General features: G+C 56.0%; 4 protein-coding genes across 5 annotated transcripts in view; 3 read left to right on the forward strand and 1 right to left on the reverse strand.

Moving 5' to 3' along the window:
• Positions 1–1,191: 1,191 nt before the first annotated feature.
• Positions 1,192–5,181, forward strand: SAXO3 (stabilizer of axonemal microtubules 3). Its single transcript, XM_059382173.1, has 5 exons — positions 1,192–1,401; positions 1,679–1,879; positions 1,979–2,143; positions 2,877–3,004; positions 3,529–5,181. The coding sequence occupies exons 1-5, from the start codon at positions 1,246–1,248 to the stop codon at positions 3,890–3,892; spliced, it is 1,014 nt and encodes a 337-aa protein (XP_059238156.1). The 5' UTR covers positions 1,192–1,245; the 3' UTR covers positions 3,893–5,181.
• On the forward strand, positions 4,790–5,855 carry LHB (luteinizing hormone subunit beta). Its single transcript, XM_059383383.1, has 3 exons — positions 4,790–4,804; positions 5,094–5,300; positions 5,541–5,855. Exons 1-3 carry the CDS (start codon positions 4,790–4,792, stop codon positions 5,781–5,783), a joined length of 465 nt encoding a protein of 154 aa, XP_059239366.1. The 3' UTR covers positions 5,784–5,855.
• Positions 5,856–6,372: 517 nt separating this feature from the next.
• On the reverse strand, positions 6,373–21,754 carry RUVBL2 (RuvB like AAA ATPase 2). The gene is made up of 15 exons (XM_059382206.1): positions 21,378–21,754; positions 18,793–18,847; positions 17,470–17,525; positions 17,042–17,183; positions 15,480–15,609; positions 15,255–15,321; positions 11,141–11,247; positions 10,952–11,045; positions 10,441–10,564; positions 10,002–10,096; positions 9,781–9,899; positions 7,633–7,752; positions 7,080–7,209; positions 6,619–6,733; positions 6,373–6,493 (listed from the first exon to the last, which is right to left on the reverse strand). The coding sequence occupies exons 1-15, from the start codon at positions 21,387–21,389 to the stop codon at positions 6,468–6,470; spliced, it is 1,392 nt and encodes a 463-aa protein (XP_059238189.1). The 5' UTR covers positions 21,390–21,754; the 3' UTR covers positions 6,373–6,467.
• A 198-nt stretch (positions 21,755–21,952) lies between these two features.
• The window catches only part of GYS1 (glycogen synthase 1), a 15,803-nt gene continuing 11,528 nt past the window's right edge, over positions 21,953–26,227 (forward strand). The window contains exons 1-3 of one of the 2 annotated variants that reach the window (XM_059383794.1): positions 21,953–22,295; positions 23,727–23,908; positions 25,929–26,120. In XM_059383794.1, the coding sequence (XP_059239777.1) occupies positions 22,178–22,295; positions 23,727–23,908; positions 25,929–26,120 (492 nt within the window). In that variant the 5' untranslated portion in view covers positions 21,953–22,177. The remainder of the gene's footprint in view (positions 22,296–23,726; positions 23,909–25,928; positions 26,121–26,227) is intronic. The other variant, XM_059383795.1, reaches the window with a different exon arrangement.

Below are 26,227 nucleotides of genomic sequence, written 5' to 3' on the forward strand. Positions count from 1 at the left end.
TCCTGGCTAGGATCAGGGGTCATGTGGACAGTGGTAGGCTTCGAGTGGTTCAATAAAATCCAAAAGAAGAAGTAGCCCCAGGGGCCTGAACGAGGGGTTCAGTGGGACCTGGGATCAGGTTGCAGAAGATAGCCTCAGTTTTCCCCATCTGAAGAATGGGTTAGTGGGATGAGCTAATGGGAGCTGAGAAGCCAGAGCCCTTGACCAAAAGGTCTTTAAAGTGAGGAAGTGACAAGGGAAGTCAGGAGTAGACCCCACACCTTCAGGATACCCCCTTCATGTATCACCAGTCCATACCTTAAGCCTGTTGCCAACACACACACACACAAAATATCTTTTAGAACCAGCTTTAGGCTAAGGACTGAGACCATAGACACACACCCCCCATTCCTCCGCCAACACAGACTGGGCCCCTGGGAAGGGTAAGGGTGAGCGGTTCCGGCTGCCTCTATTTCTACATCTCTGTGTTTCTAGGTCTGTGGTTCCCACTCTCCGTTTTGTCACCTCCCTCTCTGTCTCTTGTGTCTGGGTCAGTAGCTCTCTGTCTCTGTTTCTCATCCATTCTTGCCTGTGTTTCTTTCTCATCAAAGTTCTTTCCACATCCCCTCCCCTCTCTTCTTGCTAAGTATTTCCCTGTGTCTGTGTCTGTGGGTCTCTCCCTCGTCACCCACCCCCATAACCAGGTGGAAGTTTTCAACAAAATCAAAGGCAGGCAGGGCAGATGAAGGCCAAGCCCTGGGCTGACGCCTCCAGCACACACAGGGAGGGAGGGAGAGACCTGGGGAAGTCTGGAAATCGTTACCCCTGAGGTAGGCAGGCCTGGCAGAGGGAGGAGGGGGCTGAGAGAGTTGGGACCCCGTAGGAAAGGGGACTGCTTCTCATGGATTCCCTGATGGCAGTGGGTGGTCTCCGTCCTCCTCCCCCTCCGGGTCTCCGTCTCCCCCAGGCGGGGTTCTCTGTGTCTCTAAAATTCCCTACAATTTGAGCTATTCCCCCTTCCTCCCTCCTCCCCCTTTCAACCCTTCACTCTCTCTCTGGGACTCCCCTCCCCCATTTCTCTGAGTTTCTGTGCCCTTCCCTCAAAGTCCCAGTCGCTCTGACCCTGGGTCTCTTTCTCACTCTGTCCAACCATTTACACACCTGCAGGCCTTCCATTGGCTGAGCTCAGGGTGGGCGGGTTCTGTTACCTGGGGCAACAGGAACAACAAGCCTGCCCCGGCGTGGCTCCCCCGCAGGGGTGGGACCATGGCTGGTCGGACCCTAGCTCTGCGCTACGGTCCCCCATGGTCCCCAATCTCTGGGACCGAGGTGCCTGGATCCTGGCCCAACTGGCATCTCACCAGCAGTGGTGTCGCCCACCACGTTATCCCGCCTGTTTCCTTTCCCCCGCCCACTGTGCAGGTGAGAGGACCCTGGGTTCCTGGCCAGGAGACCCAGGTTCCTGTGTCTGAAGGAGAGGCCTGGGGGTCCAGACACCTGCCGAGGGAAAAGGGGGTTTGGGGCGCGGGCTCCTCTCTGACTGAAGCAGGAGTGTCCCCGAGTCCTGGATCTGAAAAAAGAGGGTCCAGGGAACCTGGAGGCCTGGGACTGGGGGGAGGAAAGGGTTGGGGACCGACTGGGAGAGGTCAGGGCTCGCGGGCCGGACTTTAACTCTTTTAGCTGACGTCCTTCTTCCCAGTACACGGTCGCGGAGTCCCTGCCACCGGCCGCCAAGCAGGATTTGCACATCTGGGATTTTGATGAGGTCATCAGCAGATGGGAGACAACCTCTGGCTCGGCTTACGTGCCTAAGCAGCACGGCGGGCCGTACGCACAGCCCAGGGCCCCAGAGCCTTCGGACCCCACGAGAACTGTGGGGATCAAGGATTTAGACGAAAAGGTAACGTTCTGGGATGCAGAGGTCTCAGGGGACAGGGCTGGGGATGGCACTGGAGTACCACGCACCCTCACGTTGGATCTCCGTGTCACCTTCCCGCAGCTCAGACACCGTGGCTGGCGCCTCCCGCTGATCACGAAGCACCAGTGCAGTGAGATGCGGGCGCAGTACACGGGTTGGCCCGACCCGGATCAGCAGCGCCCCACCTTCTACGTCGGGCCCCAGCCCCTGGAGCTTGCGGAGCACCTTCGCGGAGGCCCTTCCCAGGTAAAGGAGAACACCCGTTGCCACCGCGGAAAGAGCTTGTAGCGCCTGGGGCGGGGTCGGAGGGGTTCTGCGGCTGGGGACCAGGCTAGCAGACCCTGGGGTGGAGAATTTTGAGTCTGGGGTCGTGGGCAAAAGGTCTGGAACGGAATCAGGTTACAGAGTATGGGGGTGTAGCTTGGACCTTTTGAGGTAGGGTCAGAAGGAGGAGGGGCCTGGAGACCGAAATCCCAGCTCTGAAGCTGAGGCCACCGCAAGTAAATCCCGAGTGGGCGGGGGCTTGTGTAGGAGGGAGTTTGGAGGCGCAGGGTCCCGGCGCGGAGGCGGGGGGCGGGTCTTGAACTTTCCGAGCCAAGGTCGGGAGGCGGGGGTAGGCTTTCCCGGAGTCGACCTGCTCCGAGGAAAGGTGGCCCGAGGTGCGGCTGAATTCCAGGGACGGGAGGTGGAAGCCAGGAGTCTGGGGGCGGAGCTGGGAAGGTTTTTATGTGGTTGGGGCCTGGGCTTTGTGTTCGATGACCCGCAAGTGTTTGGATTTTGGAGTAACCCTAATAAGGGTTTTGATATGGGGAGCGAAGCTAAAGTGCGCTAGCTTGCGATTGGTCAGGAAGGATTTGGATTCTCGGGGCGGGTGTGAGGGTCTGTTGGGTCGAAGCGGAATCCTGAGTCTAGCGACCCAGGGCCTTGAATGCGGTATGAAACCTTTCTTGCTCATCCCTCCTCCCTGGATCCTCCTCAGGCTTTAATCCCTTGGACAAAGAACCCCGAGCTGGCCGGCCGGCCTTTCACAGTGTCTGACCAGGGCATCTTGGACCGCCGTCAGCTCTATCTGACCACCTCGGCCAAGGACTTCCGGACCTACCCTAAGTGAGCCTGGGTCCTCGCTCGGCGCCGCCCCCCAGCGTGGGCCGGCGGGACGCCGAACCCGGGTGTCGGCTCCCCCTTGTCCGACTCAGGTGCCTCAGCCTTCAGCTCCCGCACGCTCAAGAAACCGAAGTTCAGACCCCAGCCCCTATCTTTTTTAGCGCCCTGGTTTCCTTAGTGTCAACTCTCAGGAATACGAAACCTGCCACTTGCCCAAGAAGGGGTTCGGGACCAGGGGTGGGACCCTGAGGGTCCAGGGCGGGGCCTGTTTTGGTTCCCAGATACTCCTTCCCTTGGATTCGAAAACTCCAGATCCCAGGCCCTTAAGGACCTCCAGGACCCAGGAATCCAGGCTGGGGTTCCCCAGCCCCTATCCTTCCTGAGGGGTCCCCGAATCCTACAAATGTGTCCTTGCCTCGAAGCACAGGAGTTCAGGTCTACAGGTTCCGCAGAACGCGAGGTCTGAATCTCAGCCTTGTCCCTAGGAACCAACTGTGCCTTCCCTCTCCTGCATCTCTCACCAACAGGAAGGAGTTATCTAGATATCCCCGCAAGGACTCGCTGACCTCCTGGAGCTTTGACAAGACGCCTCAGGCCTGGGAACATGACCCACAGAGGCCACCCTGTCCACGCCCCTCTCGGCCGCCAGGGATCCGCGTGCCCCACGTCCACCCGGTGACAACTGCAGTGCCACACCGCGGGGCGTTGTCTCTGGCTCAGGAGTCCTACAGACCCCCGCTGCACCCCCTCCTCGGGCTCGACCGTTTCTGCTTGCTGGAGCTGCCCTGGGGCGGCCCCCACTGGAAGCCAATGTCGGGGATCTACAGCCTGCCGCAAGCCTACCGCACTGAGAACTCCACCTACGGCAGCATGAAGCCTGCGGGGGTCTGAGCCCGCAGCGCCAGCCCCCCCCTGGACACGCCCCCCCTCCCCGGGCGCGGAGCTAAGATCGGGAACCCCGCCCATTATGTGGGAGTGAGACCATGACCCGCCCACTGAGCTGTGGGCGGGGCGACTCCCCACACTTGACCACACTGCTGACGGGGGCTGGGGGGACTGGGCAGGGAGGTGGGAGCTGAGCGAGAAAAATGAACTTTGGGGCTGTAGGCTCGCGGGCGGGACACTCCCTCTGCGACAGAGGGGGCGGAGCTTCTTAGTCAACGACAGAGTTAAATAGCCTAAACCATGCCCATTGCTGGTGTCGGCTCTGGGAGCCTGGGTTTGGGGGGAAACGGGGCTCCCGCTGAATCCCTTGCGGAAGGAAGGCGCATCTGCCTGCGGGTGGCCACAGAATCCAATACTGAAGCCACGCCCCTCTTAGGGTTTAGACGGTGGTACAGGAATGGCTTTCAGTCTATGGCAGGTGGAGGGGGGCTGACGTCTCAGGCAGTTGAGGGCCCTTGCAAGGGGCTGACCTTCAGCCTTCCTTGGTGCCCACCATAATGGGCACAGGCCAGGCTACACCACCGGCGGCAAGGCCAAGGGCTCCCTCTGGCCTATTACCTAGGACCCCTACAGGACTTTGCCAGCCCTGGAGGATTGAGGCCCTGAAGTCAGCTTCCCTGTGGGCGTGTCCCGCTTCTTCTTGGTGTGGGCGCCACTCAGGGAGCGGGGGGAAGGGGCACTCCAAGGAACCACTCCTGCACACCTCCCTGACCTTTTCTGCTTCTCGCCCCCGGAAAGATTAGTGTCCAGGTTACCCCATCATGCCGCCACCCCCAGTGGCCTTGCCGCCTCCACAGCCTCCAAGTATAAGACCAGGTAAACCTCACAGGGAAGGCACTGAGAATGGAGACGCTCCAGGTAAGACTGCAGGGCCCCTGGGCACCTTGCAGGTCCAACTGGCCGTAGCTGGCACAAAGAGGGAGAGTTCTGTGACCCGATAAAGGAGGCTTCCTTCTAGAAGGGTGTGGATGGCCAACAGGCTTCCCACCAGGAGGGAAGCAGGTGCACCACGGCCTGAAGGGGGGGAATATGAAAAGTTGGGGAGTATCTGGGGTTCCCAAGTATGGAACAGGGGATCACAGTGGGAGGGTTGGGTACCAAATAGAAGATGCCAGGTAGGGGATGGGAAGGTAAGGGCTCAGGGTAGAGGGGTCCAGCAGGCCCTGAGACACTGGCCTTGTCCCAGGGGCTGCTGCTGTGGCTGCTGCTGAATGTGGGTGGGGTGTGGGCATCCAGGGGGCCACTACGGCCTCTCTGCCGGCCCATCAATGCCACCCTGGCTGCTGAGAACGAGGCCTGCCCGGTCTGCGTCACCTTCACCACCAGCATCTGTGCTGGCTACTGCCCCAGCATGGTGAGCAGCAAGGGGTGGGGGGAGTGCCTGGGGCCAGCCCTGCTGGATTGGGGATGGAAGGGTGGCTTGCCCCCTGGGCAGGGGCTGGGGAATTGGGAGGGCAAGCTGGGCACGTGGGAGTGACAGCACAGGGGGTCTGCTGGACACCTGAGTCTGAGACCTGTGGGGGGCAGCAGGGGAGTTCAGGGGAGAGTCTGACCACAGGTGAACCATGCCCCCACCCCCTACCCCGGCCTACAGGTTCGAGTGCTGCCAGCCATCCTGCCACCTATGCCCCAGCCAGTGTGCACCTACCACGAGCTGCGCTTTGCCTCCATCCAGCTCCCCGGATGCCCGCCTGGAGTGGACCCCATGGTCTCCTTCCCCGTGGCCCTCAGCTGTCGCTGCGGGCCCTGCCGCCTCAGCAGCTCCGACTGTGGGGGTCCCAGAGCCCAGCCCTTGGCCTGTGACCGCCCCTCACTCCCAGGCCTCCTGTTCCTCTAAGGATCCCCTCCTACCCCAACTCCTGAAGCCAGCAGATGCTTCTTTCCTCCCCTCCTAATAAAGGCTTCTCAAACTGCACTCAGGTTGTCTTTTGTCAGACTCAGGGTGCATGTACGTGTGTAAACACACACACACACACTCAGAATGGGTTCAGTTTCAGGGCAGCTGGATGGCTGTTGGTTGAGCGTCTGATTCTTGATTTCAGCTCAGGTCATGATCTCAAGGTCATGGGAAGGAGCCCCACAATGGACTCCACACTGGGTATCCTGGAGTCTGCTTAAGAGTCTCTCTCTCGGGGGCGCCTGGGTGGCTCAGTGGGTTAAGTGTCTGCCTTCAACCCAGGTCATAATCCCAGGGTCCCGGGATCTAGCCCTGCATTGTGCTCCCTGCTTGGTGGGAGGCCTTCTTTTCCCTCTCCCACTCCCCCTGCTTGTGTTCCCTCTCTCACTATGTCTCAGTCAAATAAATAAAAAAAACTCAAAATCTTAAATCTCTCTTTCACTCACCTTCTGCCCCACTGCCACCCCCTGCCCCATTAGCTCTCTCTCTTAAAAAAAAAAAAAAAAAAAAGAAGAGAGGGGGGAATAGGTCCAGTTTCAGATCCATTTTATACAAAGTAACAGTGTCAGAACTCTAGTAGAAAACAGGGTGGGCTGGGGCGGAAAGGGCGAGGGTGAGATCAGCTCAGGAGGTGTCCATGGTTTCGCCTTCTGTGGGGAGAAGGAAGGCCAGGTGGTCAGTGTGGGCTGGGAGTGGGGACTGAGGTCTCCAGATCAGATACCCGCCTGCCCTCTGGCGGGTGACCCCAGGGACAGGCATAGCAGGGGACACTCACTAAGCTCGTTGAAGAGAAAGGCGTCCTGGTATTCCTTCATGTACTGTGTGGAACGCGACTCGTCCAGAAAGAGCGAGTAGACTCGTTTGATGTCATCTACTTGCACTTCCGTGCCCTGCCGGGGGACGGCCACACCTCAGTGGGGCCCCTGGCAGGTCAGGGTGAAAACTCTGGGGTCTGGGTTCAAATCCTGCCCGGCTGTGGGCCCAAACCCTCCCTTCCTGGGTGGCTTCATCTGGAAGATGGACTTGATGGTGTTAACTTGGAGCTCCCAGACATCCGTGAGCACCTGCTCTGTGTCAGGCCGGGAGATACAGGTATGAACTCCACAGACCCATGTTTGGCCTTTGAAAAACCCTGGTTCAGAACTAAATCCAAAAACGCACACCAGGCCCTTGGAGAGGCAAGCGGGGCCTCCCACGCCCTCGGGCCTGTCCCTGGGGGCTTACTGTTGGCCTGACCTTGCGCTTCCGGCACACGAGACTGGCCGCCGTGATGAGCTGGATGGCGTAGCGCAGCGAGGTCTCTAGCCCGATGCGCGTCAGCACCGTGTAGGCGTCCTCACTCATTTCTACGTCTTCCTCCTCACACCTGTGGGCAGGTGGTGGTGGGGGTGGTGAGCCAGGGCCCAGGTTCCAACTGCAGCAAATGCCCGCCCCCTGGCCAGCCCATCCCCCACGGGCGCTGTGGGACATCCTGGGGGATGTGCAGAGTTGATCTCCTCAGAACCACAGAACGTGTAGCAAGAAGAGCCTCAGAGGCATGGCTGGGCCTGCAGCCTGGGATCCCCACCTCGACCCCCCAATCAAGCCCTGCCCTTCCGCTCCTTCCCTACCCTCAGATCGGAGGCCACTACTTGGATGCCCAGCCCAGCCCTGCCCTACCTCCTGCAGGCCCAGGGACCTTCCCCCTCAAACCTCCCTGCCCCCACTTGCCAAGCATGATGGGTGCTGCCATGCTGTTCAAGCTTACAGCCTGGCCCCAACCCGGGACAGCAGGTGGCCTGGCCCATACCGGATGCGGAGGATCTGCTTCGTGTCCTTCTCACTGTAGGGAGAGGTGGAGACGATGAGCAGTCGGTCCAGTAGGTCGATGGGGATGCCGTGGGGGCTCTGGTAGCTGGTACCCCGGATCCTGGGGAGGAGGGGAAGGGAGAGCTGTCAGGGCTACGCTCCTAGGACCCGGCTCTCCGTTTCCTCTCCTTGGAATACCCGCCCCCCCCACTTCCCCAACGCCACTACAGCCCACTCACTGGGCAAATACCACTTAACCTTCAGCTCCTGGCTGCTGTCGCCACCGACGGTGCAGCTGGCCCCCAGCTGCGTCCCCCCCTCCTCAGGGATGGGCTGATTTTAGCTAGGTATCTTTATCCGGGATTACTGAGTCAAGGTCCCACTCCTCTGCGTGAGGTAGAGCTCCACAGGGAAGAGATGGCCAGTCCTACTCCCTGCTGCACCAGGCCCAGCATAGGGCCCAGGAGACACTGTGGGTTCCCATTTCTCACGGGAGCTACATTCTGTAAAATGGGGCAAATGCTCAGTGGCAAGTGTCACACCGCTGCTTCTTGGGGACGCACATGGTTAGGTTCTTGTGAACCTCTGGTCACAATATTGCTGTCAACCAACTGACATATAACCTGGTTCTGTGTGCTTCTGTTTAAAGACATCTTTTGTAACATATGTCATCGCCCCACTGCCCTTGAACTCAAGGCTAACGGCTAACACTTTCCATCAGGCCCGAATGGAGCTCACCTAACACACACACATTCTCTCTACGAGACGCATCCACTCCAGCCTTGTGGTTGGGGACACTGGGAAGTGACAGGCCCCTTTAGACGTGAAATCCCCAATAAAAAGCATAAAATGCAGCAAATGCGGCGCTGAGCCAATCAGGAAAAGGACATGCTTTTGGGGCGGGTGAGCCGAAACCAGAAGGCGGGCAGGGTGGCACCCTGCTGGAGCTTGGTTTGGAGCATCCCTAGAGGGCGACTCAAATGTGTGGCCTCTCTACGCACATCTGCCCCAGGGCACTGGAGTATCACAGGTACTGGTGTTGGGGGTGGGGACAAATCAATGTTAGTGAGAGGATGCAGACACCCAAATACACAATGTGCAGATAATGAGGGACTTGGGTTGGCGCCCTGCTCTTGGCCAGTCTCCTCCCATCCCTGTTCAGAGATTGACTCTGGCCCTGACCCCTTCTCCCTGTGACCTCAGGATCCGTCACGGGGCCTTGCTGTCCTCACCTGTAATGTGGGGCTGAGACAATATCCACCTCCCGAGCTTTTGTTTGTTTGTTTGTTTAAAGATCTTATCTATCTAATAGACAGACACAGAGAGGCAGGCAGAGAGAGAGGGGGAAGCAGCCTCCCTGCCGAGCAGAAAGCCCGACACGGGGCTCAATCCCAGGACCCCGAAATCATGACCTGAGCTGAAGGCAGAGGCTTAACCCACTGAGCCACCCAGGCACTCCCTTCCTCCCCAGCTTTAGGGTCCAAGCAGTTCACCAGGGACACAAGCCAGGGACAATATGCCCATTTGTCCCTGGCAGCAATGACGGGGCCCCAGCTTCCTGGGGGCCATTTACCCCCGGCTTCCACCTCCCTGTCCGCCAATACAGATGAGGCAGAGAAGGCGGCCAGCTGGGACGACAGAGTGAGCGGTGCAGGCAACACCCTAGGGCAGAGGTTCTCAAGCTTTTCCAGAACCTGGGGTATTCATGGCTCAGGAAGGTTTCCCAGGCCAAAAGTAATATCCAGCTCTGTTCTGTAAGGTGGTTAGGGCAAAGTGAGCTAAGCATAGTGATTTACGCAGTTTCCAACACACACCTCTATGCACCCGTCAGAGACTTAAACCATCCCACAGCCCTCTGTGTGTGTGTTCTGTAGCACCCTGGGATGCCTCGGCACAGTTTGAGAACTGCAGCCTCAAGGGCTACAGGAACAAAGACAGAAAGAACGTGGTCCCTCAGCTTCCTTGTGAAGCAGAGCAGAGTACCTGCCTCCCTTGTCTGAGGGAAGCACATCTTTCCATCTGGGACCTGGTACTTGTGGGGTCTCGTTCCAATCTCAGCAAACGTGATCTGCTTACCCTGGGCCTATACCCACTGCCTGGAGCATCCCCTTCTCCCAGAGGCCTTTGAGGGGGCCAGCAGCTGGCTCACCGGGTGATGCCGCGGTTGGTGGCCATGATGAGGACTGGCGCCATGTCACTCTCCAGGGCTCGATTAAGAAAGGAGAAGCTTTCAATGTCCAGCATGTGGACCTCGTCGATAAACAGCACCTGGGAGCCATTGGGGGGTATGTCAAATCCACCACCCAAGCCTCTCTCCTCCCATTTCCCACCACCGCAAGCCGTCTGCCCTGGCCGGGCCCCGATACTCACCCCGGGGATGATCTCTGCCTTGCCCTCCTCACGCCACTCAGCTACCTTGGCATTGATCTGTTCTCGGACTTCTGACTTGATCTCCCCTGTGTCACCTAGGGAGGCAGGGGTAGTGCGCGGAGGGTCAGAGAGGAGACAGGGACCCAGAGCCGGAGGGTGGATGAAGACAGAGAAGGATGGGACACCAGGGACAGAGGGAAGACAGACCAAAACTGGAGTGGCAAAGGGACAGAAGGGGTGGGAGTTCTAAACGTCCCAGAGAGGAGGAGGACCGGAGACAGAGAACCTGCGAAGAAGAGAGGGCAGGACACGCAAGCTCCCATTGGACCACCCAAGAGAGGGACAGACGGCAACAGGGTGGGATGGACAAACCAGGGGGATACGCTGGAGGGTGGGGAAGGGGGGCTGCACAGAGCAGGGCCAGTCTAAGGCGCCCCACCTGAGAAGAGAGCCAGGAAGCCCTGGGTGCGGGAGTTGATGACGTCAATTTCATGCAGGGACACGGTGTGGACTACCTCCTTGCGTTTCTGGAGCTCCCCGTCTGGACACTGCACGAACTTGGTCTATAGGGTCCGGGGAAGGGGAGGGAGAGACATCGGCAGAGAAGAGCATGAAAGGAGGCTCAGAGGGGCCTGTGCAGGGGGAGTTCGGACTCCAGACTCCTCGGAATGGAGCTGAGAATCTGGAAAACCCAGGTCCAAGAGTAGTCACCACTAGGGGATTCAAGAGCACTGAAGGATGGGGAATTCCCAGAGGACCTTGGAAACCACCAGCAAGAGCCAAGATAAAAGGTCTTGGCTGCCCTAGAGGTTACAGAGAAAAACCAAGAGTGCCAGGGCCACAGGGCTGGGGTGACTGGAGGACCCAGACCCTCTGGGCCATGCAGGTGTTGGTGGAGACACAAACATCCTGGTGTCTGGAGCAAGGGGACCACCAGAGCCCTGGCCCACCTGGGAGCCCATAGCGTCATAGTCACGAGCGCGTGTGAAGGAGCGGCCCAGCTTGGAGATCTTTCCCGTGGCCTTGTCAATGGTGATCACATCCCTGTGGGGGAGTGGGGGAAGGAGGGCGGGAGTGAGGACAAAAAAGGGCCCAAGATCCCCCACCCTGGCCACCCAGTGTGGCCCCCTGCCACTCACCCGGCCTGGACCTTGTCTTTGGTCAGGGACTCAATCATCTTGGTGCCCAGGTCGTAGATGGTCTCCATCTCTGTGGTCTTGAGGGTCAGCTTGCCTACCTTAGAGCCCTGAGAGGGGTGACATGCCAGGCAAGCAGTTCAGAGCGGGCCTGCTATCTCCCCAACATGGCTTTGAAATGGGCATGACACAGGGATGCCTTAGGGGCTCATGGACATATTCACTGTCACGACCATGGTGACGGCCTCATGGGTACACACATATGTCAACCTTCAACATATACGGCTTATTGTTTGTCAACTTCTTAACTAACCGATTACTAAAACCACAGCAAGCAAACAACTTGCCTAAAAGGTTAAGTTTTGTTTGTTTGTTTGTTTGAATTTATTATTTATTTAACAGAGATCGCAAGTAGGCAGAGAGGCAGGCAGAGAGAGGAAGGGAAGCAGGCTCGCCGTGGAGCAGAAAGCCCGATGTGGGGCTCAATCCCAGGACCCTGGGATCATGAACCAGAGCTGAAGGCAGAGCTTTAACCCACTGAGCCACCCAGGTGCCCCAAAGGTTAAGTTTTTAAGAACAGCAACACGGACTAGCAGTCCATGACATGGGAGGGGCGGGGATCACAATCCCACATTCTTCATTTTCTATCCAGGTAACTTTTTTACCGTTCACAAACCCAGATGACCCAGAGCTAAGCTAAACACAGCTAAGAAAACAAAAATGCCACTCTCCCTCCCATAAGGTAAGCACAATCAGTGCATAGCTGTCGGTCTTGTTTCTAGGGAGCGGTCCTTTCTGTAGGGACAGGTGGCGGAAAGAAAGAGCCAAGATTTGGAAGGGAGAGAAAGATGGTTTTGGCTTTACATTTTTTTTTTTAAGATTTTATTTATTTATTTGACAGACAAAGATCACAAGTAGGCAGAGAGGCAGGCAGAGAGAGAGGGGGAAGCAGGCTCCCTGCTGAGCAGAGAGCCCGACGTGGGACTCAATGTGGGGCTCGATCCCAGGACCCTGAGATCACGACTTGAGCCGAAGGCAGAGGCTTAACACACTGAGCCACCCAGGAGCCCCAAAATATTTATTTAAGCATCTCTATACCCACCATGAAGCTCGAACTCATGACCTTAGAAAGCAAGTCACACACTCTACTGCCTGAGTCAGCCAGGCGCCTCCAGTTTTACATTTTTAAAGGGAGGGTGCATCCATGAATGTCTTCTGTGACAAAAATCTAACTTAAAGAACTAACTTGTGGGGCACCTGGGTGGCTCAGTCAGTTACGTGTCTGACTTTTGATCTCAGCTCAGGTCTTAATTTCAGGGTTGTGAGTTCAAGTACCACACTGGGCTCCAGGTTGGGCGTAAATCCTTACTAATCAAAAGATAAATAAAAATAAAATAAAAACATTTTGTTGGGGGTGGACACCTGACTGACTCAGTCGGGGGAGCATGAGACTCCTGATCTGAGGGCTGTTGAGTTCCAGCCCCACATTGAGGGTAGAGTTTACTTTAAAATTAAAAAAATAAATAAAAACAAGGGGTGCATGGGTGGCTCAGCTGGTTAATTGTTTGCCTTTGGCTCAGGTGATGACCCCAGATTCTGGGATTGAGCCTTGCATCAGCCTCCCTGTTCGGCAGGAAGCCTGCTTCTCTTTCTCCCACTCCCCCTGCTTGTGCTTTTTCTCTCACGGTGTCTCCCTCTGTCAAATAAGCAATAAATAAAATCTTTAAAAAAAATAAAAGATTAAAAAAATTAATAACTAATCAGAAGAACTATCTTGGGGATGGCTTTCTCTATGTTTAAATATTCTCCTACCACATTTTAAAAATTCAAAAGGTAGGGGCACCTGGATGGCTCAGTGGGTTGAGCCTCTGCCTTCAGCTCAGGTCATGATCTCAGGGTCCTGGGATGGAGCCCCATATCGGGCTCTCTGCTCAGCAGGGAGCCTGCTTCCCCCTCTCTCTGCCTGCCTCTCTGCCTACTTGTGAACTCTGTCAAATAAATAAATAAAATCTTTAAAATTTAAAAGGTAATTGCCAATGGATAAGACTAACTAAGGAGTTAGAGACAGGGGTTAAAAATGCAAGTTGAGGGGCACCTGAGGGGCTCAGTTAGTTGGGTATCTACCTCCCACTCAGGTCATGATCCTAGGGTCCTGGGATCAAGCCCGGTGTCGGGCTCCCTTCTCTACGGAGTGTCTGCTTCTCCCTCTCCCTCTGTCGCTCCCCTTGCTCATTCTCTCTCTCAAATAAAGGAATAAAATCTTTTTAAAAAAAGAAATTGCAGGGTGCCTGGGTGTCTCAGTCATTAGGTATCTGCCTTCAGCTCAGGTCATGATTCCAGGGTCCTGGGATCCAGTCCTACATTGGGCTCCCTGCTCAGCAGGGAGCCTGCTTCTCCCTCTCCCACTACCCTTGCTTATGTTCCCTCTCTTGCTTTCTCTCTCTCTGTCAAATAAACAAAATCTTTAAAAAAAGAAAAAAAAAAGAAATTGCAAGTCAATGGAATTGTGCTTCTGAAACCTATTTCCACTGAGAACGACGAGCAAATGAAAGAAGAGTACAGTGTCCACGGGACAAGACACAGGAACGGAAGGTGACTCGGTGCGAGGTCAAGAGGCCTGCAGCATGTCTAAACTTTCCATCATTTTTCTTTTTTTAAAAGATTTTATTTATTTATTTGACAGAGATCACAAGTAGGCAGAGAGGCAGGTAGAGAGAGAGGAGGAAGCAGGCTCCCCGCTGAGCAGAGAGCCCGATGCGGGGCTCAATCCCAGGACCCCGGGAACATGACCTGAGCCGAAGGCAGAGGCTTTAACCCACTGAGCCACCCAGGCGCCCCTAAACTTTCCATCATTTGGCATGTTACCAGCAACTACAACTGAACATGTACGAGAGAATTACAGACAGAGGAAGAGAAGCCAGCCATGGCAAGTCACCTGCCACAGGACTCTGTGTGTAAGAATGGCCCCAAACTGGCAAATCCACAGAGACCAGAAGTGGATCCATGGCTCCCAGGGGTCGGGAGCCAGCAAAGTTCTAGGTTTTTTTTCTTTAAAGATGTTATTTATTTATTTGATAGAGAGAGAGATCACAAGTAGACAGAGAGGCAGGTAGAGAGGGGGAAGCAGGCTCCCCACTGAGCAGAGAGCCTGATGCAGGGCTTGATCCCAAGACCCCGAGATCATGACCCAAGGCAAAGGCAGAGGCTTAAACCACTGAGCCACCCAGGCGCCCTGAAGTTCTAGTTTTTTATCTTGCTGGTGGTCCTAAGGGGATTTGCTTTATAATAACTTACTAACCACATGATTACTTTATGTGCTTCCTTAAGTGTTTCATTTTACAACAAGAACGTTATCATTCTCAACTTTATATATAAAAAAAAAAAAAAAAAAAAAGGGAGGGAATCACAACAACCTGGATAGGAAATGCTTTTAAGTGCTAAGCTGCATAAAATCTCAAAGAAAATGTTCTTAAGCCTGACCATTAAGAATCAGTCATGAGAGGGGCGCCTGGATGGCTCAGTGGGTTAAAGCCTCTGCCTTCAGCTCAGGTCATGATCCCAGGGTCCTGGGATTGAGCCCCGCATCAGGCTCTCTGCTCAGCAGGGAGCCTGCTTCTTCCTTTTCTCTCTCTCTGCCTGCCTCTCAGCCTACTTGTAATCTCTGCCTGTCAAAGAAAGAAAGAAAGAAAGAATGAATGAATGAATCAGTCATGAGAGAGTGCAGCAGCTCCTGCCCACAGGTCCTGTCCCCGTCCTTTGAGAAAACCACCATTTTGCGCGCACACACACACACACACAAAGATTAACTATGAGAAGGCCCCCCAGCTGGTTCAGTCAAAAGAGCATGCAACTCTTGAGTTTGAGTCCCATGTTGGGGGGTAGAGATTACTTAAATAAATAAAACTTAAAAAAAAAAATTAACTATGAGAAACTTCCAGACTTTCTCTGTCATGACACTATTTGGTATTAACTGCTCACGGTGCTGCTCACCAGGGGATAAACTGACCCCCAACCGTAGGCACCCGGAGAGGGCTCCAACCTGCAGATCAAACATTCCACAGATTCCGTCGCTCCACCCTCCAGCCCTGGAGGTGGCCTAGGCTGATAGCAGACTCACCGTCCCTGTCGCTGGCCGGTCAATCTGGATCTCCACCACCTCCCCTTCAATGATCTCGGTCTCTTCCCTAGGCAGAGAATAGGTATGAGCAGAGAGCCCAATGCCTGGGCCCTTGGGAATGGCTAACTCCCACGAGTCCTTGGGCACAGAACAAGTCGAACAGGACAGGGTCATTCCGAGGCTCTGTGAGCTGGCTCCATCCCCAGCCCTGGGTCCTGTGCTTACTTGATGCGAACACCAATAGATCGCCGGAAGGCCTGCGTCAGCGCCTCTGTCTTGCTCATTTCCAGGGAGAAGATCTCGCTGCCCGCAATGGCTGTGAACGGGGTGTCAGGGCCCAGGGCCTGTGCCATGCCTAAGGAAGAGGTGGTCTGGGTAGGGGGGAGCAGCCTAACAGCAGGCACCACCTACACTGTGTCAAACCAGCTCTCTCCCTGCTCAGGAAGGAGCATAGTTGAGACGGGCTCAGCGCCGGGGGCAGACAGGGAGACATGGAGAAAGCCAGGGACGGCAGGCTGCACACGGAGGCATGGTTTGAACCCGATGCTAACTAGAGGGCCAACTTCATGACCTGATCTTCTTGCTAAGCCCATCTCTCAACCTCTAGGAGCTGTTTAGCCTCTGGGCTCACGGGCAATGCACAGGAGTAGAGGCCAAAAGAGGGCTGAAACAGTTAAGGGTAATGGCTCTGGAGCCAGACTGCCTAGGTTGAATCCTGGCCCGACCGCTTAGCAACACGTGATCCTGAGAAGTCTTGTCTGCTTCGAGCCTGTTTGCCTCTCTGTAGAACAGGGACCACTAGTAGGGGAGGCACCCTGCAGAGAAGCGACCTGGGGGCGACAGGTGGGCACTGGTGTCCAACCATGAACCCGTCACATGACCGGGGACAAGCCAGGGAACAGATCTTCTCTCTGGCCTGGGGTTGGCTGGTGGCCAGTGGGGCTGATCTTGCAGTCACTCCAAGCACCACGCTGAGTCCCAAAGTGACTTCCTGAACCCTTCTCACCAGTGGGAGGTGGGGACTCTTCCTGGTCCACTTTTCAGAGATATGCCACACTCTGTGCCTGGCTACCCTGTTCTTTACTGTTCAGATACTCTGCAAGTCTTGGCTCAGGGCCTGACTTCTCTGGGAAGGCTCTCCTGGTAACTGCCACCGCATCCTTCCCTGCTCCCTCATTAGGGTCAGGATTTGCCTCTGTCTGTTACAGCATCCATCAGCCTGGAAGGAACTGTGTCCCCAAGACCAGAAACTCCCTAAAGTCAAGGCTTTGCCCTTCCTCATTTAAGTGGAAGATAGTGTCCCCAGTGTCTGGCCCAGGACCCCCACTTTACTAAGGAAGCAATGGTCCACATTAAAACAAGAGATGTGCTCATGTCTCATGATGTCGCAGTAAATGTGATGATATGCTTAAGTTCTGGTCAAAGAGATGTTAAGTAAAACCGTGTGGGAGTCACAAGACAGCTGCTTAAAGGGAGCTACCTTTAAAGGGAGGGAGGTACATAATCACTGCAAGATCTCTTTCTTCTTCCTCCTATGTGGAAGTATGGATGGGAAGGCTGGAGCTTAGGCAACCCTCTTGGAACAGGAGGTGACCCTGACATGGAAGCAAGTACAGAGGATGTTGAGGTGGGAAGGCAGATTCTTCTACGTGAGAGAATGAGCCAGAGTGTTTATGTTCCTGCCATTTTGGGCGGCCTGTTAAATGTGGCTGAAGCCAAGCCGGATTTATACAGTAAGGGTTATCTGGCAGAGAGCCGAAGAGCTCCTGCCCCAAGAGCATTCTTACCCATGGCAATGGCTGTCTTCCCAGTGCCTGGCTGGCCAGCGATGAGCACTGCCCGCCCGGCGATCTTCCCTTCCCGGATCATCTCCAGCACAACGCCAGCCGCCCGCCGGGCTGCCAGTTGCCCCACCATGCCCTGGGAAGCCTATGGGGTGGAAGGCAAGAGCACACCAGGTGACTACCCACTGGGCTGCCACCCCATTTCCACTACCTCCCGGCCAGGGAGACAAAAGGGCATGCTGTTGGCTAGGACTTAGGGAAAAAAGCTGAAAAAACCTTTTCCACCCCAATTTTTAAAAATTAATAAAACTCTACACATGGCTACATTTTATAGATAGGTGGCCAGAGGTCTGGGAGACCCTAACAGGGAGACCCCCTGTGCCTGGGACCTCCAGGGATCAGCCTCCCCACCTCACCGCCCTCAGCTCTACCTGCCGTGGCTCCAAGGCATCGTCCAGCCCCAGCCCCCGGATGTGCGAGTGGGCACCTGCATGAGGGGAAAGAACCAAAAGACACAGTCACCAGTCAGCTCTGGATAATGTGTGGCCTGAGAAAAGGGGTTTGTCTCTGAGCCCTAGTTTCCTCCTTGGTCCGATAGGGAGGTCTGAGTCTCTACCTCACGGGGAGGAGGGCTGGTCAGGGTAAAGGCTTAATAAACTAGAACTGCCCTTAAGCTACAGCACAGTGGGCCAGAATGACCAAGACCTGGCTTACCGCACCATCAGATCAGACTCTAACTGGAACAGCTGACGATCACAATTACTTTACATTTATAGCCTAAGTGGCCCTACAGATTCTTATCTCATTCCATATAACCCTGAGAAACAGAGTCGCAGCTATTACCACCCCAGAGTGCTTCTGGGGTTCAACAACCTCCTCAGGCCCTCACCACCATGAAGTTAAGGAAGGAGCCCAGAGAGGTTAGGCCCCTTGGCCAAGACCACACAGCCCAGTGAGAGACACAGATGTGGGATTTCAATGTTTCACACTGGACCAAGGCTGCACAAACTAGAGCCTGTGGGCCAGGCTTCTTGTTTTTGTAAATAAAATTTTATTGGCACAGCACCACGACCGTTCCCTTACATAGGGCCTGTGGCTGCTTTTGCACTGCAGCAGGAGAACTGAAATATTTGCCAAAGAGAAGAGAGTTATATCTGGCTCTTTAAGAAAAGATTTGCTGACCCCAGCCCCAGATTGTAAGCACCCTGTGGAGAAGGTACCGGGTCTTCTGCTCCAACAGCACCTGGCCCTCTAAGAGCTGAAACCATGTTGGCCCCTGCACGTTAAGGGCTCTATGTGCCTGACCTTATGGAATCTTCTATCCGTTGAAGAGGGGAACTACCTCTGCTCCATTCTTTTTTTTTTTTTTAAAGATTTTATTTATTTATCAGAGAGAGAGTGGGAGAGAGCGAGCACAGGCAGACAGAATGGCAGGCAGAGGCAGAGGGAGAAGCAGGCTCCCCGCTGAGCAAGGAGCCCGATGTGGGACTCGATCCCAGGACGCTGGGATCATGACCTGAGCCGAAGGCAGCTGCTTAACCAACTGAGCCACCCAGGCGTCCCCCTCTGCTCCACTCTGAGGAGAAGGACACTGAGGCCGAGAGCAATCAGCCTCTTGCAACGGAAGTGGTTCCCAGCACGGTCCCCCTGTGCCATCTGAGTCCACTCTGGCACTCAGCCCACTTCCCTCTCAGGGTCCCTGGGCAGTCTGGCTCTGTCTCAGGGGGCATGCAGGGGTGGCTATGCTCACTCACCGATACGCTCAATCCTCGTCACATCTCGGATCTCTGGGACCTTGGTTGTGGCCGTCTGGGAGCAGAGGAAGACACGTCTGAAGAGTCAGATGATCCCAGTTTTCACTACCTCCTCCGTCCCTCCCGCCCGCTTCCAGGAGGCAGTCCTTTTCATTCCTCTTCCCTACGTAGGGCAGGCCAACAGCCCCAACATCTGTCACTCCCACCCTTCTCGTCTGTCACCAACAAATGCTGGTTGGTTGACCCCAGTACACCAAGTCCCAGAACAATAAGGACCGTGTCTGTCTCATTCACAGCTCTGTCCCCAGGACCTGGCACAGTACGTGGTGTCCTGGAATGTTATGGTGAAGGAAGAAGTTTTCTCCACTCCCACAACCAGAAGGACAGACACCAAATGGAGTAGCAAGCTAGGTCGATCGCCCAGTCCCTTTGTACCTTGCTGCCCAAATCTGTCACCAGGCCTTTGCATGCACAAGTCCCAGGGTCCAGCCTGCTCTCCCCAGCTCCCCCACTGAATTAGATGAAGTGAACGAAAGGAGGCCCTCCCCGACCGCTGCCCCAGCCTAACTTGTTCCAGGGTCTCCGGATGTCTGGGCAGAATGTGAGGTCTCCCTTGGGAGCCCAATCTCCCTGTGTAATCTCACATTTAGGGGGGAGACTGTCCAATCAATGTTCTCAGCTCCAGCGGATGGGAGTCCCATGAAGGGCACAGCCCACATCTTGCTTGTTCACTTGGGGTTCAACCCTTAGGGTTTGGATGAATGATGTACTAAAGTCTGAGCTGACTTGACAAGCAGGTATTGGGTCCTCTGGTGTCTCCAGCTCTCTGCAAAGAGCCCCCAGTCACCATTCCTTCTCTATAGGGGAGAGAGATGAGTAAGTGCCCCCTGGGACAATTCAAGAGCCCCTGGAGGGGCACCTGGGTGACTCAGATAGTTAAGCACCTGCCTTCGGCTCAGGTCATGATCTCCAGGTCCTGGGATCAAGCCCTGCCTCAGGATTCCAGCTCAGCCGGGAGTCTGCTTCTCCTTTTCCCTCGCCCCCTGACTGTGTCCTTTTTGGCTCTCTCGCAAATGAATAAATAAAATCTTTTAAAAAATTCAAGTGAGGGGCGCCTGGGTGGCTCAGTCGTTAGGCCTCTGCCTTTGGCTCGGGTCATGATCTTGGGGTCCTGGGGTCGAGCCTGCATCGGGCTCCCTGCTTTGCAGGAAGCCTGCTTCTCCCTCTCCCACTCCCCCTGCTTGTGTTCCATCTCTCCCTCTCTCTGTCAAATAAATAAAAATTAAAAAAAAAAAAATCAAGTGATAACCTACTGAGCATAAGCCCCAAGTATGAGGTGCCAAAATATGAAAATGGCCCAAACAATTCCATGACAAGATCCCCAGCCTCTGCACCCCCAGCTGTGTCCCCTTCCCCACGGATACCCCCCAGGTCCTCAACACTCTTGTGGCTCAAGGTTAAGCAACTCCTCACTCTTTTTTTTTTTTTTTTTAAAGATTTTATTTATTTATTTGACAGAGAGGGAGAGATCACAAGTAGGCAGAGAAGCAGTCAGAGAGAGAAGGAAGCAGGCTCCCTGCTGAGCAGAGAGCCCGATGCGGGGCTCGATCCCAGGACTCTGGGATCATGACCTGAGGCGAAGACAGAGGCCTAACCCACTGAGCCACCCAGGCGCCCCGCAACTCCTCACTCTTAAGCACACAGGACAAGTCCCCACCTGAGCCTCCTCCTGTACTCAGGTGGCATTCATACCATCAACAACCCAAGGCTCCCGAATGGCTTGAAGCCCAAGATACTACAACCCTCATCAAACTTTAGGGCAAAGTTTGCAGAACTATCTGCTGATTGCACCCAGAGGACTAGAAGTTGGGAGTTCCCATAACATGATAGGGTCAGATCGGACCACTGAGACCTTGAATAACACTTGAATCCAGGATTCCAGGATACCACCCCCTTACTCCTCCTCAGACCAGGAGTCCTGGCCCCCAGACTCCTCCTACCTCAGACACAGGAGCCCAGGCCCCAGCAGCCTTCTCCCTCAGACTCAGAAGTCCTGCCCACAGCTCCTCCTCCTCCCTCAGACCCAGGAGTCCAGACCCGCAGTCACCTTCTTCCTCAGACAAGAGAGTGCTGGCTCCCAGGCCCTCTCCTTCCCCAGACCTGGGAGTCCTGGCCCCGGCCTCCTCCTCCCTCAGACACAGGAGCCCAGGCCCCAGCAGCCTTCTCCCTCAGACTCAGAAGTCCTGCCCACAGCTCCTCCACCTCCCTCAGACCCAGGGGTGCAGGCCCCAGACTCCTCCTCCCTCAGATGCAGGAGCCCAGGCCCCCAGCCCCCTCCTCCCTCAGACCCAGGAGTCCAGACCTCCAGCCACCTTCTTCCTCACACAAGGGTGTGCTGACTCCCATGCCCTCTCCTCTTCCAGACCCGGGAGTCCTGGCCCCCAGACCTTCTCCTCCCTCATAACTGGGAACCCTGGACCTTAGGCCTTCTCCCTCAGACCCAGGGGCCCGGGTCCCCAGCACCGTTCCCGCTCAGACTCAGGAGTGAGGGTTCGCTCCTCAGCAATCCCCACGCCGGCACTTACCACGGTTGCCATGATGCTCACCAACCGCCAATATCCTAGCGGAAACGGAAACGCGCTAGAAACGAGGCGTTCTGGTCCTTCTAGATGGCTAGGTCCTCCAAAGATCTCGACGTTTCCTCATAAATATGCAAACTCTCCTTGTGGGGGTGTGGCGTCACTTTTTAGGCCCCGCTCCTCTGCAGACTGAGATGGTAAAGGGTTTCCCGGAACTCCTGGGTCGGTTCCCAACGCCTCCTGGCCCCTCCCTTTACCCAGGCCTCTTTGCTGAGGCTGACTGCAAAATTCTTAAGACTTCTTTGGGCCACCACACGTCCCCCACGCTCCTTTTGCTACCTCTTCCACCCTCTTTCCTCCCTGCTAACTCTGGGGCCTCAAGATTAGGATTGACAGAGTTGAGGGCCAGTCGGCAAGCGTGGCGGGCAGCCACGCCCCCCCAAGGCTCTCATTGGCCGCTAAGGTGGCGGGGCAGAGCAAACCCTGCCTTGTTCACCAATGAGGAGAAGCGGAAGCCCCCTCCCCTAGACACGGGCCAATGGCTCTGGCCCGGGGGCGGGCCCCGCCTCCTCGCGGCCGCAAGATTTCACTGCAGGGGCCCCATCAGCCTCAGTGACGCTGCGGCCGCCTCCTGCCTAGGGCAGTGAGCTCCCGGGCGGGGGTGCGGTCGTGCAATAGGAAGCCGAGGGCGTTGCAATCTTCCCGTTGGGCAGCAGCTACCTGGCCCCGCGCCCTGCCCTTTGCATTCCCCAGACACCTCTGGAGCCCCCACCTGTGGCCCCTGGAGCCCCCTTCACGCGTCAGCCATGCCTCTAAGTCGCACTTTGTCCATGTCCTCCCTGCCAGGACTGGAAGATTGGGAAGATGAATTCGACCTGGAGAACACAGTGCTCTTCGAGGTGGCCTGGGAGGTGGCCAACAAGGGTGAGCACGCCAGGCGGTGGGTCGCGGACGAGGAGGGCAGTCGGGGATGGGGGCTGAAACTCTTGAGTAATAGGGGAACAAGACTACATGGCATGACTCTTGGGTGGGTCCTGTGCCCTTGGGGAGAGGCCGGGATATGTCTTCTGGACCCTGGCGGGGTAGGGATGTGCCGCCTCACTGTTAAAACGAAAGGGTCCTAGGGAAGAGGGGGCTAAAATGAAAGATTCCTAGATCCTGGAGGGAAATTTCTGAGGGACCAGAGATCTGGGTCCTGAACAGGGAAGGAGATGGGCGCGGTGGGGGGGGGGGGGGGGGGGGTGCTGGTTGGCGCTTCCTAGTGCAAACCGGGGAAGTGGCTGGGTTTCAGACCCGCGTCCCAGGGGAGAGGAGTCTGGGGGTATAACTCTGGATTTGAGAGAGAGCCAACTGGCAGATAGGATGCAGGAGGCCTGGTGGCACTTGAGAGTAAAGATGAGAGGGGCTACAGACTCTAATTCTTAGGTTTTAGGGTGGGAGAGAGTTGGGGTCTGAATGCCTAGGCTCTGAAGGGAGGGGAGGGTGTGAGGTGTAGGGTGTGAGTAGAGGAGCCTGGGGCCTCAGACACATGCGTACTGGAATGAGGGAAGGCTGGGAAGTCCTTAGTTGGTCAGGGGCTGGGCCCAAGGATGGGAGTGGCTGGGGGCCTACATTTCTGCGGGGCCTGAAGTTCTGAGTTTGGAAAACCAGCTGGGCTGGAGGGAGCTAGGGTTTGGCTTTGTCCCGTCTTGGGAGAGAATGGGACCTGGTCTTACACCATGGCAGGCAGCCCTCAAACTGGGAGCCATGTATCACCAGGGCCCAGGCTCCCGCAGTTAAGGAGCCCAAGAGCCCAGACTCTTGGGTCTGGAGTGGTCATGGGATGCGCAGGGCCCTGCATGTGTGCCCTCAGTTGGGGAGAGAAGACTGGGGGACAGGTCAGCAGAGCCCCTGGGGGGCACGGAATGACAATTCAGCCTTCTTTTAGGCAACTGTGGGAATCTGAAGAGGGTCATGAAGAGAGAGTCTCCCCTGCTGTGACCTAGAGCCTGACTTGAGAATTTAAATCCAGTTCCTGTAAGCTGGGAACTTGGGAACCTGGGTCTTGCTAATCCTTGTCAGCTCCTGTCATCCTTGGGACCCCAGCACCTAATTACCTCAGGACCCAGGAGCCCGGGTCCCTAGCCCTTTCCTGTCTGACTCAGAAGTATAGCCTGAGCCCTGTTCTCCCTTCAGCCCGGGAGTACTGCCCTCGAACTCCTATCGCATTCTCTCTGACTCAGAAATATGGGCTTCTAGTCCCTTCCTCCCTCTAAGCCTCTAAGGAAGTCCAGGGCCCCAGCACGTCCCATGCCCCCCACCCCAGGTCCCAGACTTGTGGACCTCGGCTGGGTCTTCACACACTTGGGCCCACAGTGGGTGGCATCTACACGGTGCTGCAGACGAAGGCGAAGGTGACGGGGGACGAGTGGGGTGACAACTACTACCTGGTGGGACCTTACACGGAGCAGGGCGTGAGGACCCAGGTGGAGCTGCTTGACCCCCCAACCCTGGCCCTGAAGAGGACACTGGACTCCATGAACAGCAAGGGCTGCAAGGTAGGACATGGCCTGGCTAAGGGTAGGGAGGTGGGCACCCAGAGTTAGGGCAGTCACCGTGGATGGTGAAGGGATGGCTGGGGAGGGAGGATCGCCCCTGATGGGGGGAGAGAGAGGCATGGACAGAAACAAGGATGACCCAGTACTTTCTCAGGCAGACATAAAGGAGGGAAGGTTAACAGACACTCAGACAGATGCAGGATGCTGTGAAATGGGTCGGTGAGCTCCAAGCTATAAGACATTGGTGAACGGACAGACAGACAGCAGGTACAAGATAGACTGAGAGACAGTTCCTAGAGGCCAAGATCATCAGACCCACAGAGAGAAAAAGAGCCAGGTAGAAAGACAGCTGGCCAGGCAGAACCCAGGGCAGGTGGGCATGGGGTGAGGCAGGAGGGCCAGAGTAGGGGAGCCTGAAGTTCAAAGTCACGTTCTCTACCCTCTGCCTCCGTGACCTTGGCTAATAAACATGGTAATAGCACCTACCTTGTACAGTTTTGGGGAGGATACAGTAGTTAATAAAGTCTTCCGGCCAGTTCCTGGCTTTTGTGTTATGAGATACTGTGATCAAGGCGATCGTTGTCATCGTCTTTATTACTATAAACAGTTGAGCTTGCTATGAGGTGGAGAGGTGGACCAAGGGAGAGAGATTGAGCGTCCCAAAAGGTGGTGATAGCGCCAGGGGCTAGAGCAATAAGGAGAGAGAAGAAGAAAAACAGCCCGTGGACATTTCAGGGAGAAGGACTTGGAAGGGAGAAGAAGATGGAATACTAGCAAAGAGAAAAGAGAGCTAGGTGAGCAGACCCAGGGGGGTAGAGGCGGGGCAGCCAATACAGAGGGGCAAAGCCAGGAATTAAAGCTAGGTGGGGAGATCTCGTCCCAGCATCCCGGATGAGGACTGAAGAATGAGCACTGGGAGAGGGCCGCCGTCTGCAGAGATGCCCAAGACATAGCCGGTCTCAATCTCATGACAGGTTGGAGTGTGGGAGGGAAGAAGTACAGTGGTGCCTGCATTCATTCGCAGCCTCTGGCTTGGGGTGGGGTCTGGAGTCCAGTCAGGCCGGGCCGTGTCCCTAAGGAACCCTAGAACAGCCTAGCCATCCCCCATGGCAGCTGCTCCCCACGTGCTGGGGGCCTAAGAATAGCCCCCCCCCCATCCCAGTGAAAGGGCAGGCAACAGCTGGCAGGGGGAGGGGCAGGGCATCAGAGTCCGGCTCCCCAGTCTGGGAAAAGCCAGGTTGGGGAGGTATCTGACTGCTTGCTGGCCTGCACAGGGCCATGGCAGCAGGCCCAGAACCTAGGCCGTCATCTCGGGAGGAAAAGCAGCCGCCGACCTGAGCAGCCTGGCAGGGGCAGAACAAAACTGATGGCATAGTTTGGAAACAAGGCAGTGGGTAGAAAAATGCAGCCCCTGGGGGAGGAAAGAGGGCACCTGATGTTAGAAAGGGCGGCTGGCAGAGTATGAAACAGGCCTCAGGGCAGAGTAAGGAGGCAGCAGGTGACAAGCTTAGGGTGACAGGCTCAGACGCCAGGCAGCGGGTGGAAGAAAGATGGCGGGGAGGACAGGAAAAGAAGCATCCAGTGGAAGGAATTTGCAGCCGAAGGAAAAGATCACGGGAGAGAGCAATGTGAGGGGAGTCAAGAGAGAAGTGGCAGGGAACATGGAAACAAGGCAGCAGGTTGGAGACATAATAAAAGTGGAAAAACAAGGCAGTGGAGGCACAGAGGAAGGAGGTGTAAAATGCACGGTTGTAGGTAGAGAAAGATGGCAGTGGATAGGAGCAGGGTAGTGGTTATAGAAACTAAGCAAGGAACAGGGTAAGTGTAACAGATGGAAAATCATGGTGGGAGTAACTAAGCACATAGAGAAATGAGGCAACGGGTTAGAAATCAGCAGCAGATACAGAGACAGGGTGGAGGAGCTGCGGATGGGAGAGCCGCAGGTGCTGAGCCCAGTGACCTCTGGCCGCAGCCCTGAGCCTTCCCTTGACCCCTACCCCACCCCCCACCCCACCCCCAGGTGTACTTTGGTCGCTGGCTGATCGAGGGGAGCCCCCTGGTGGTGCTCCTGGATGTGGGGGCCTCAGCCTGGGCCCTGGAGCGCTGGAAGGGGGAGCTCTGGGACACCTGCAACATTGGGGTGCCCTGGTACGACCGGGAGGCCAACGATGCTGTCCTTTTTGGCTTCCTCACCACCTGGTTCCTGGGTGAGGTAGGTCCCATTTCCTGTCCCCAAGTCACTCCTTCTGACTCTGGCCCCAGACTACAATGGTCATCAGTCCTTGACCGGGGGGGGGGGGGGGGGGGGGGGGGGGGGGG

Source organism: Mustela nigripes, chromosome 17 (assembly GCF_022355385.1).
Source record: "Mustela nigripes isolate SB6536 chromosome 17, MUSNIG.SB6536, whole genome shotgun sequence".
Classification (NCBI taxonomy): Eukaryota; Metazoa; Chordata; class Mammalia; order Carnivora; family Mustelidae; genus Mustela; species Mustela nigripes.

Excerpts from the sequence above, each read along its gene's own strand:
- SAXO3 (XM_059382173.1), top strand. The coding sequence starts at position 1,246 with ATGGCTGGTCGGACCCTAGCTCTGCGCTACGGTCCCCCATGGTCCCCA. Across the intron at positions 1,402-1,678 it reads TTCCCCCGCCCACTGTGCAG|TACACGGTCGCGGAGTCCCT; the intron begins GTGAGAGGACCC and ends CCTTCTTCCCAG. Across the intron at positions 2,144-2,876 it reads TTCGCGGAGGCCCTTCCCAG|GCTTTAATCCCTTGGACAAA; the intron begins GTAAAGGAGAAC and ends GATCCTCCTCAG.
- LHB (XM_059383383.1), top strand. Across the intron at positions 5,301-5,540 it reads CTGGCTACTGCCCCAGCATG|GTTCGAGTGCTGCCAGCCAT; the intron begins GTGAGCAGCAAG and ends CCCGGCCTACAG.
- RUVBL2 (XM_059382206.1), bottom strand. Across the intron at positions 17,526-18,792 it reads GACGAGGATTGAGCGTATCG|GTGCCCACTCGCACATCCGG; the intron begins GTGAGTGAGCAT and ends CCCCTCATGCAG. Across the intron at positions 15,610-17,041 it reads GAAGACAGCCATTGCCATGG|GCATGGCACAGGCCCTGGGC; the intron begins GTAAGAATGCTC and ends CCTCTTCCTTAG.